Source organism: Phalacrocorax aristotelis, chromosome 4 (assembly GCF_949628215.1).
Source record: "Phalacrocorax aristotelis chromosome 4, bGulAri2.1, whole genome shotgun sequence".
Taxonomy (NCBI): Eukaryota; Metazoa; Chordata; class Aves; order Suliformes; family Phalacrocoracidae; genus Phalacrocorax; species Phalacrocorax aristotelis.
The window spans coordinates 37,416,023-37,427,740 of record NC_134279.1 but is presented as its reverse complement, the minus strand read 5'-3'; the positions used below and the strand labels follow the sequence as shown (position 1 = coordinate 37,427,740).

The 11,718-nt window shown below is 37.4% G+C and overlaps 1 protein-coding gene across 5 annotated transcripts in view; it reads right to left on the bottom strand.

Moving 5' to 3' along the window:
• Nucleotides 1-11,718, bottom strand: part of GRIA2 (glutamate ionotropic receptor AMPA type subunit 2) — a 99,462-nt gene that overhangs the window by 6,099 nt on the left and 81,645 nt on the right. For all 5 annotated transcript variants that reach the window (XM_075091012.1, XM_075091013.1, XM_075091011.1 and 2 more), the window contains exon 13: nt 28-275. In XM_075091012.1, the coding sequence (XP_074947113.1) occupies nt 28-275 (248 nt within the window). The remainder of the gene's footprint in view (nt 1-27; nt 276-11,718) is intronic.

Sequence of the window (11,718 nt, the reverse complement as noted above, 5' to 3'; positions counted from 1 at the left end):
AGCATATTGTTATACTATTCCACCCACCTTAATGAGGATCCTTTAGGTGTGGCGATGCCGTAGCCTTTGGAATCCAAATTCCCACCAACTTTCATGGTATCACAGGGTTTCCTTTGTTCGATGTACTCATTCATGGTTGACTCCAGCAAGTAGGCATATTTTCCTTTGGACTTCCGTACTCGAGCTACCCCTTCTGCTGTAGTCCTCACAAACACAGATGGTTCTGCACTTTTCATATAGGTCCACATTTTATCAAACACTGCAATTTTAGATCTCTGTGGAGACAATATGAAGCCTAATTAACTAATCTTTATGTAGACAGCAAAAGCACACCTGGGAAAATATATTAAGTCATTTTTAGGCAAGTTTATTACCCAGTGTTGAAAGATAGCACCACCTACATTCTCTTTTTCTACTAATATTATGCTGTCATTGTATATTTGGGGTTTTGTAATATTTATATTTGTTAAAGATTTGAAGCAAACAGTGCTACTTCCACTTTATAAGAGGTGTGCCAGATTAAAAGAAAAGACCTATATTCAAACTTCTGCAAAGTATTCATCAGAAATTCACACTCGAGCAAGATCATAATCTTTTTTGCAGCTCTCTGCAGCTGTGCGTTATGCAAACGAGAGGTGAGCTAAATGTGTCAGCGGCACTAGAAAACTTCAGATTGCTCCACAGAGGAAACTAACATTGCTGTGAAACCTGAAGGGAATGTTAATAGTGAGGCACCTCTTTCAAGGTTGTTCTTATTTGTAATACTCCACATGCCTCAGCAACTTAACTCTGCAGGTCAGGGTGTTCTTTCAAAAAGATTGTTACCTGAAGTATGTTTCTTTTGCTTTAACCAATTGGTAGTTATAACTATAACTGGCAGTTTTAACTACCAACTGATTGTTATCTTTCAGCCTGGAAAAAATAGAGGAAAATAAAGTTTGCCACCTAGATGTCACAAAAAGGAAGCAGTGTTATCAAAGAAACAGCAGGCAGAATGGGACATAAGACAAGTCACGGTCAGTAACAACCACCACTCGGAAAGAGTATATGAAGCTGATTTCTCATATTGTCACATACTGTACAGTTCTAATGAAGACTTAAGAAGGCATAGGTTGATATCATCTCCCGCTATGTAAGCTGAGTAGAAAACCTACATGTGCTAACATTTCACATTCTACATTGTCTGATTAAAATATCTGTAACAACTACGAGGGTAGCTGACAATCAACTCTGAATGAATTTCTTGAAAAAGACAACCCAAATTATTATATGAAGTAGACAATAAATGACCACCAAATGTAAGACTATGTTGCAGGTAACTCAGCTATTATTACATTTCTACTTTGCTGTAGAAAACCAAGACCATTTGGTTTTGTAGTTATTTCAGTTCTCTGTGAGATATTACTATTATGTGTGCAAGTATACCAAATCTGTACTATAAAATGTATGCCGTACGATGTGCTTCTCTAGTAGAGACATCTTGTAACATACACTTCCGCTATTCTGCTATAACATCTATAATCATACCATTTTAAAAATAAATGAGTCAACTATAAAACCAGAAGTAATGCCCTCACTATCTCCCAAGGCTTCATTGTTCTTGTAGTACGGCACTATCATTTTCCCAAACTTACTCTTATTTTCCTTCCAGAAATAGAGTTCTAGGAAGATTTTGAAGCTCAGATTTTAACATGGACTCCATAGGTCTACTAGTATTAAAAGTTCTGGCAGTACTAAGAACGACTGAAAGTTCTCTAAACATCAAAATATTCCAACTGTTACCAGAATCTACATATGCATTGGCACAGCTGGTTTTTGAAAGTTCCCTTGCAGATCAGTTGTTGCATATTCTGATCTGTCGATCCACACATACTCAGTATACCTGTTAATATTAAAAGAGTTGGATAAACTCAGCATAACCAGAATGACTGAGAAAAAAACCTGTGCACTGAAGGCACAGTGGGTTTCTCAGATTCTTGGAACATCTGCCATATTGCATATGCACTGTTCTTGTTCCATCCAAGAAGATGCTAAAAAAATATGATCCTAAAAACTGTGCCATCTTTGAAAAGCCAGTTCACAAAATAAACTATCATTCTGTACTACAAGCTATCAGTAAAAATCCAATATTGCACCTTCTCTGCCTGTAATTTACACAATACATACACAGATACAGGTAAGTACCTCCAACAGATAGCAAATGGCATTCCATGTCTGAAAGAGACTCCCACCTGCAGATGCAGGTCAGTCAGGCCATTTAACATCTGACAAGCTCCATCAACTTCACCAGAGCATATATAGAAAGTCTAAATCCTAAGTGCATAGCTTTTTATCATCTCTTCCCTGAGCCCTGCTGCTGCCACTCATTTCCCTGGAAGCAGAGCTACCAGTGTTTAGCTCTGCAGGGTGCTCAATCTCCTCGTTCCTTAGCCCACTCAGGCTTGGACTCAAAAGTCCCCAGCCTCATATGAAGGAGCTCAATCTTCCCTGAAATCTCATTCTCTGAACTTCTCTCTAATTAAACCCAGATGCTCCATCCTGTTTCCACCATAGGTCAACATTCATTTGGCAGCACACATCCAACTTGCTGCATGGGATTTACCACTACAAACTAAGAATTAGTCATCAAGCTTCTGACAGTGTTATAAAAATGATAAATTACCATAGGTTTGCTTTATAAAGCTTTATAAATGGGGAAGCTTAAAGTTGGTTTAGAGCTGTCTTACATGGTTCAGTTCAACCCGAGGCAGACAACATATATCTGGGTGCCTGCCACTACAACTTTCATTAGAAGGCATTTGGATCCCATGGTGTAGAAAAGAAGAGGTTATGCTGACATTTAAAACATTATTTTCTTCTTGTACCAACGTTCAAATACTAAATAAGCATTCTTTATTCCAGTTAGTTAACTGTCATGAACAGGCTCATAAACTGACCTAACTGCCTCTTATTATTCCATTGTTTCCTGGTTTATTAAAATTACCTTTTACATGTTTTGTTATATATCAAGCAACAGATGTCTAGTAAGATCTGTTCTGCTTTTGCCATTCGACATCACTAACATGCAACTCCCCATTTCCCGTTGTCACTTGACAGAAATCTGATCACAGTATGTTAAGTGGGAAGGATGAGGGAAGCTCCATGACAGACTGAGGGGCTGGTGCTGGACAACTGAATGGGAAAAGGTGCAAGGAACAGATTTCCCCAATGGTCAAGTGTTAAGAAGAAACCTCCCACTAGATGGCTCACAGGGTCCTTGCAGTATAAATGAATGTAGGAGTACCTGACCCAACAACCATGAAAATAAAAATCTGTAATGAAAAATGTCATCAGAAAACAGAAAATTTGCCATGACTGCACAGTCCTCTGCAGCCATGAACACTGAAAAACATCAGGTTTCATCAGGAACTCATACAGCGCAGACTCTTGATCTCTACCTAGTCTAGACTCATAAAAAATAAGAGCAGCAATGAGCCACTATCCAGGGGATACTTGTGACTTCTAAGGTTTTTGTTTATATTGCTACACAATATATTTAGTAACACATTCGGTTTTCAGAACTGTGTCATTTTATTTCCTTCATTATTTTGTTTTCAGAATTTGTGCTTTATTTGAAAGGCAGAGCTAAAGGATGTAGAAAAGGGCAGTGTTAAGAGACCTTCATCTACCATTCTGTTCACACACTCACACACACTCACTCACTCATAAAGCCAACATTAACTATCAGATAAAAAAAAGCACGTACACTTATCCTAATTCAAATATATATCCTAATTCAAATACATTCTGGGAAAAAAGCACATTACATTCTTATTTAAATCTGGCCAGTGTTATAGTTGACCATATATTTTATTCCTATTCAAATGATCTTCACTTCCTTTAACTGCACTTGGAAAAGCATACAGTCACCAGCAATAGCGGACTAAACCATGAGTAAACACAATTCTTGTGAATGCAGGATGCCCAATGTGCAACTTCGGCTTTCACATCTCTTCCCTATATGCTCTTTAGACTGGATATAAGGAAAAAAACTTTTACAATGAGGGTGATGAAACACTGGAGCAGGTTGCCCAGAGAGGTTGTGGATGCCCCGTCCCTGGAAATATTCAAGGTCAGGTCAGACAGGGCTCTGAGCAACCTGATCTAGTTGTAGATGTCCCTGCTCACTGCAGGGGGTTGGACTAGGTGACCTCTAAAGGTCCCTTCCAACCCAAACCGTTCTATGATTCTATGATTCCTTCTTTAATGATACGAAAAACCTAGAAGGATGGCAGTGCTACATAAAAGCACCCAACTTTTTATGATGCAATCCAAACACTGGAACTATTGTAGACTGCAGATGAGAATAGGGAAATAAACTACACTGCTCTTAATTACTGTGGTTCATTGCTATTGCAAGATGACACTTCAGTGCGTATATGAAATGTTAAAAGTTAATAACAACTTTGGTGTTACAATCAACACCAACATGACAGTACAGGACCCTAATATTCACCACTATTTACCACTTCTATGAAAATACAATAACTGATACAAAAACACCCCAGAAGCGACACTATTTTTTTAACATCGTGTCACCACTGAGCATCGTGACTATGAAAATTATTATTATTATTACAAAGTACATGTTCCATTTAAATGTAAAATACTGCCTTCATTAAGAAGCTCATTAGGAAATTAAATTATGCAAAGCTTTATCAAATTAATTAACTGTATTTTGTGGGTCATCAGATAACTTTTCCATTTTGTCATTCAAAGACCTATTATTCTTAAAATGGGGTGCCGTAATTAGTATGTCATTGACAGAAATAGCTCCTCAGACTACAACATTCTACTAGACGATGATCTTGTACTGCAGGACCAGAACTTTAATTCTCAAATATGGTTTGTGTAGCTATCTTGTTGTCCTTCTATACTGAATAAAAAGACGGGAACTGGTATTGCTGCCAATAGCTAGAAAGTGTAACAACAAATGAATCTTGCCAATTTACACAGTAAATCAGTTACTGATACACCCCAAAACACAGAAAAGGACAAAGCTAATTTCTAAGGCTCCTCAATTAACTCAAGATTAAGCATTTTAAAATACTAAACTTTGTTTATACTGGGTGAATACTTTAAATTGAATGGAAAAAAGTATATTTTGGAATATATTGACAATTTTATTCAGTATGGGTAAAAATTTGTTACATGTTCTTAAGATGTAGTTTTATGGCTTTCCAGCTTCCATTACTTAACTGAGCTATTTAAAATACTTTTTATATATTTGGTCTTATTAGTAAAAATTGTAAAACAATCTATCTCAAGAACTTATTCCTCAAAAGCCTATTAAAATAATTTTCCACACGAAGGCAGATATGAGAAGACACTATGAAAGTACAAGACAAGGACCTTATGTCATCATCAAATTCTTTATGTGATTTAAAGAGTTAAGTGTTCAAGAAGGCTTGTCTTACAAAGTGATGTTAGTGTTAAAGTTTCAAGACCATTTAACTACTGTTAAAACGCTTGCTGAAATGGCCCCTCCTCTGAGACTTACAAATTTCAGTTTCAACAGAATCTAAATTCCTCCCCATCATTCCGCATATTAATAAATCAGACCATTTAAATTTAATTCCATTAAAAACGCAGATACATGTCACACAACTTAATTTTTACAATAATGACCCAAATCCTTCTATTGTTTTTGAAGTGCTGGTCAAAGGAAAATCCACCGTCCACTCCTAGAGCTAACTTTAGTGCAATAAACCTGCTGATAAGGGGACAGCTATACTAGAGCCGTGTTGCAGTATCTACTACTGCAGCGTTGCTACCTCATCATAATACAAATCTAGATTTGTAAGCAGGATCTTGATTTCATCAGGGGAAACCTGAGAACGTAAAGGAAACAGAATGTAGTATAAACTGAACGGGGGGGGGGGGGGGGGAAAGCAAACAGCAGCAGATTTTCAAATGTCACAAGTGAAAAAGAATGGGAGAAAGGAAAGCAAATCTGTTGTGTGGTCAGAAGAAACGCAGAGAACAAAGACGATCTACACATAGGACCATAATCTAAACGTATACTTTAGCTTTGTTTTTGATGAGATTAATGTGAAGGACGAATAAGCAATAGGAAGGAGGGTACAGAAATGGAAATGATCAAAACAAGACAGCTGCAAACCACAAATAACTTATTGCACCCATACTGGGAGAGGGAGGATAAACTGAATCCAAAACTACAAAAGCACTTTCTCAAGCAATCACAGATTCTGTAGTGTACTGAGGTGCTATTACCACAGTCTAGAACCATTAGCACACTGCCTGGACTTAAGAATGAAAAAGCATTCAAAGCAACTGCAGCTCTTTTGGTCTGAAGTACTGCATGGCATACACAGCTTCAGACGATGTTTTAGAGTATTGAATTTGAATATTTGAATACAGAAATGACTAGGATTTGTAGTAAAAGGAAATTGGGATATCAAAATATATCAAGCCAGACAATGGGAAATTATTTATTTTTATACATGAGAAGTGGAAAACTCTGAGAACTAGAATGGTAGAAATGAAATGAAACTTTCCTGTTCAAAAGCATGGTCCAGCACTTTGGGACCAATATGAAAATCTGCAATAAAATGGAAGATCTTTAGTTGGACAAAACCAGAAGAAAGGCCAATCTATCTCTATGATCAAAATTATTGCCAGCAAAGACTGTGACACAACTGGGAGAAAAAGAAATAACAATGCCTTTGTACAAAGCATTGCTGAGATCTCAGATGGCATACAACGTACACTTCTGTTCACAAACATTCAGGAACAATTAATTCAAACTGCAGCACACACAGAGAAGAGCTATGAGGTGACTGGGGACCAAAATGCCTTGCTTGGACATCAGGAATAGGTATAGTTTTGTTGATAGAAATGAAAGTTTAGAAAAAACCAGACTTGCTCTGTATTAATGCATCAGGAAACAAAAAAAAAAAAAAACACTGAGAAGATGAAAAAATCTACACAAGAATTATTAATGTACTGTAACAACTGACGATAAACTGCTTACAAATACATTTAGGCTGGAAAATAAAAGAACATTTCAAACCATAACAAGAGTGGTATTATGGAATGATCTGCCCTAGGAGTAGCGCAAACAACTTATACTCATTTATACTTATTTTAGAGTGTATGGATTTAAAAAATAAATCACACAATACTGGAGAATCCTCAAACTATGCTGTTGCAAATTCATTTGGGCCCAGCACAAAATTACCTACCACACAGCATACTTTGATTAGAACATCTGAGAAAACTTGACAAAAACTTGAAAGAGAAGATCAAGGAATAATATATTTCTTTCATCAGACACAATCTGCCCTTACAAACGAGGAAGGAAAATTCTATTAGAAAGGAATAAATTTTATTTTTAATAAATATTATGCAAATACTAATATGAAATTGTGCTTTCTGAGTAGTATATATAACAAGGTTTCTGAAGCATCACAGTGTTTCGGTCACTAGGCTCACTGAGCTGTCTGCAAAAGACTCTATTTGGGGTAATGTGGAGAGACAAAAAAAATGAAACCTGGAAAATAACAGTCATGCTTTGAAGAAAAAAAGACATTGATTACTACATTCTTTCTTGTTAAATGACTTTCACAGTGGCCTAAATCAACTCTTTTGTGTGTTGCTCAGATGTAAGGACCTCAAAAAACAAGAAAACAACTGAAAATGAATCACTTGAACCCTCTAGACCACAAAAAAATATAACTATATCTTCACGAATAAGCTATTGGATGCAAAGGGCAGTCTTTCCATTGTCTCAGTGCTCAGATCTACCTCTCTTCAGTGTTTCAGCTACACACCTTTTTTTTCTGTCAAACTTAAAAAGCCAAACCCTTACTCTTTAATCATATCTCCTTCACTGATTCATAAAATGCCAGTCCTGTAGCTTCTGCCTCTTAAGGTACCACGTAGAGTCCGTGGTAAAATAGATTTCATAACTGGGCACTTTGTCTCCTTTGCCTCTCAAAGGTTTCTGTGGAGCTAGTCAAAATATAACTCTGGAAACATATGTTCTATAATTCTTCTACATCTCAGACTTCAAAAATTGAGGCTGAGGTATGATTCATAATTTTTTACCTCAATTCCAATTAAAAAATATCAAAGTGTTTCTTTGCTTCTCACTGGTATTAGAGATTTCTGGTGCAGTTTTTTTAGAAGCTTGAATATCTTGAGGAGCATAAAGACAGATTAAGGTTCATAAACAGACTGCTGTGTGGTTTGGTGGTTGTTTTTTTTTTGCATAACCTCTTGTAATACAATCATAAAATTAAATACCTTTATAAGTTTAAAAAATATTTCAAAATACTTATAAATCTAGAAGCACTGGATCGTGTTGAAGATCCTCAGAAAAGACAATAATACTACTCTTCAGGCCAAATTTTCTTTGCCTCCCAAGAGACAACATTTTTGCAGGAAAAATGACTCCCGGGGTCTTCTCAGCTCTTCTTATGTTTGTTGGTGGCTTTTCACTATGGAACAGAACTTCTTTATAAGGCAAAAAGGATTATCAGCCTCCCGACATTTCTCCCATGCCCAACTCTTCTTTCTGGAAATCTTGTCTCTTAAGGAAGAATAAGTAATGCTTGCATAGCCTTTTCAGTAAAAGCTAAAGAATACTTCTTTGTTATAGAGCAGTTCTGCTTGCTTTTACGTTGGCAGAGGATCTACTCTTAAAGGCCACCAAAACAGAACTAAACAGGTTGGTCTGTCCATGTTGGTGATTTTCAATAAAAACTAATGCAGACAGGAAGAATGTGAATTAGTTTAATTATTGCTCTGCACCTCATTTTTTGTTTTTTGAGATGCCCTCTTACCTTACACAAGGGAGTAGTTACAATTCATCTTTTAAAGTGGAAAAAAGGTCGTATGACTGATTTCATTTGTCTATCAGGTTTGTACATATTTTTGATGAACAGAGCTAGGCATACAGCAAAAACATGACTGAATTTTAAAAGTAATTATCTTTTGTTCTCTTTGTATCACTTTGATATAAATTTTCAATCTGCCTTCAAGCAGGTGGAAAGCAGGGAAGTATTCCAGTGAATGTTAAGCTTGCATACTTACGCAGTTGTACTTTGTTTCTTTCTTCAAGTCCCACAGCCCGTGAAAGTAAGCAAGGCAACTTCAGGAATTAACACATATAGACAATGCCTTAAAATTAATTTCTGCAGCGTTATGTGGGCAGTAGTCTGTCTTCTTGGGTTAGTGACTTTTTTTTTCCTCTTCAGAGTTCAACTATGTGTCTTGGTTAATGCATACATCAACTGCATTTACAGCAGCTGCTGAGAATTCTCTGAAGGCAAAAATACCGTGTGACTGTGGGTAGTGTCAACAGTACATACCAGAGTGATGAAATTCCACTGCCTCTCCATTTACTGCTCCATCAAGTAGTATCTGTGATCTGGCAATTATAGATGTGATGCACCTGTACAAGATCAACTGAAATGACTCCTGGATCTTCCAAGCTGTGCTTGCAGTCCTATTCATTCTCACCACTACAATCCACTACTGATTTGAGAAGAATGATGCACTTCTGGAAAACCACAGCCACACACATTTTCTTCAATGTTTTGCCCATTACTTCAGGTTGTAAACCCAAGAGAAAATGCAACAGCAATGCACTATATATCTTTGTTTAGGCTTTCAGTTGTGCTAAGAACTCTAAAAGCACTATCCCTAAGACAAAGACACTAGTAAGTATCAGAAGTGTAAGTATCCCAACTCAGTGGAACAGAACTCTCAAGACTTGGATCGTACTCACGGTTCTGCTAGTAGCAACTTTGAGATCTGGTATTTACAAACATACAATTGAGAGACCTGACAGATCTGCCAACAAAGAAAAATTGCGTATCTATAACATTATGACTAAGAAGTAACAGCTTCCTGCTGATGTTTACTGCCCAGTAAAGCTCTGTCACTACATTTTTCTTTTTTTTCTTTTTGAAATACTGTTAAACCCTTTATTTCTGCACAGATGTTTTCTATGTAGGATGTAACAAGCTTCCGCTTCTCATCTTAAAGCAGCCCTAGGAACACTAGAATACAATGCCTTTTCATCCCTTTTTCTCAGTTACATATCTTGATTCAGTGCCAACTGATGCTCTACTCACTGCTGGCAAGAATATCTCCTGCTAGGTATGCACTACCTTTAAATTTAGGGAGTATGTACATAAAATAATGTAAAATGCAAAGGCAATGCTTCTTTTGTCATGAGTGCCAAGGCTGTTATCTCCCAGTCAGGTGGTACAGACTAGCTTGTACGCCTACTCCAATACTGTCTGTAGGGTGTGTGGTGAACCACTATCTTTCCTCCACCTGGGCTCTTCTAACCTATATCTGGATCACTCTATTCACCGTGGTAGCCACTGGAGCCAGCCACAGCCATTGCAGATATGAACTAGAAAGTACCGACCTTAGGTAGCTGGAAGACTAGAATCCTAAGACACAACAGAGAACAAGCTAATGTGACATCCCTGACATACCTAGGCTAATGTAACGTCTCAACAAGCTCATGTCATTTAAGAGATCATAGAAGCTGGACAAAGACTTGAATCCACCTCTTTCAATAAACATGCAAACAGATATTCAGCTATTCAGCATAGGATTCTTTGGCTGACTTTCACCATCTAGCTTACTGCTGAGAATTCCTTTTTGGAGAATCCTGAGCAACACCTCTTTTTCACTTATTTAAAGTATTATCAGAAAACATGTTATAAAGAATATTCAGTTTACTGCTCTCATTTTCCACTATACAGTGATCCCTAATTTTGTGCTGTTACAGAAATCAGGGCTCTACTACTGAATATTTAGGTCCAGTATACATTCCATCAGTAGAAAACAAATTGGCAAATAGTGCCACTTCTTGAAAAGGAAACAGACTAACTGTGAAAAAACCCCAGTGTTTCTTTTAATTCATGACAGTGACAGAGAAAAAGCCAGTCCATTTTAGCTTGCCACTAGAAAAATACTCAAGTTGTTTCCAGCTGTTCAAAGGATTTGTGTCCTAATTTCAGGTCATATAAAAATCACACATCCACTCCAGTACAGTCACCATGCAGAAATACTCTGGGTGAAATGTTACTCTCCTTAGTGCTAGACACTGCTTTCACATTGCCTTCAGCAGAGAGAGTTTCATTCTTGAAACTTGAGTTTCAGGTCCCCTAGAAAGAAATTCTGACAGCTGTTATGTCTTGAAAAATAACTGGGCAAGTTTAAGTGATTTTTAGCAAATAGTGTCAGGCCAAGAAGTTGCAATACATACAATGCACCAATTTGTTTGTGAAAGAAATTGCTGAGAAGAAATTTTCAGAGATCATTACAGCCTTGTTTGTGCAGAGACAAAGCTAATTTAACAAAAGGCGAAGAATATGCCCTCTACACAAACTCCCCCTGATTCTTACAAAAGTAAGTTATTGCTGGACAATATATTGGTGGACAACAAGCTGACCATGAGCCAATAATGTGTCCTTGTGGCCAAGAAGACCAATGGTATCCCTCACCTGCATTAAAAGGAGTGCGGCCAGCAGGTCAAGGGAGGTTCTCCTCCCCCTCTACTCTGCCCTGGTGAGACCACATCTGGAGTGCTGTGTCCAGTTTTGGGCCCCGCAGTTTAAGAAGGACAGGGAACTGCTGGAGCAAGTCCAGTGGAGAGCTACAAAGATGGTCAGGGGACTGGAGCATCTCTTG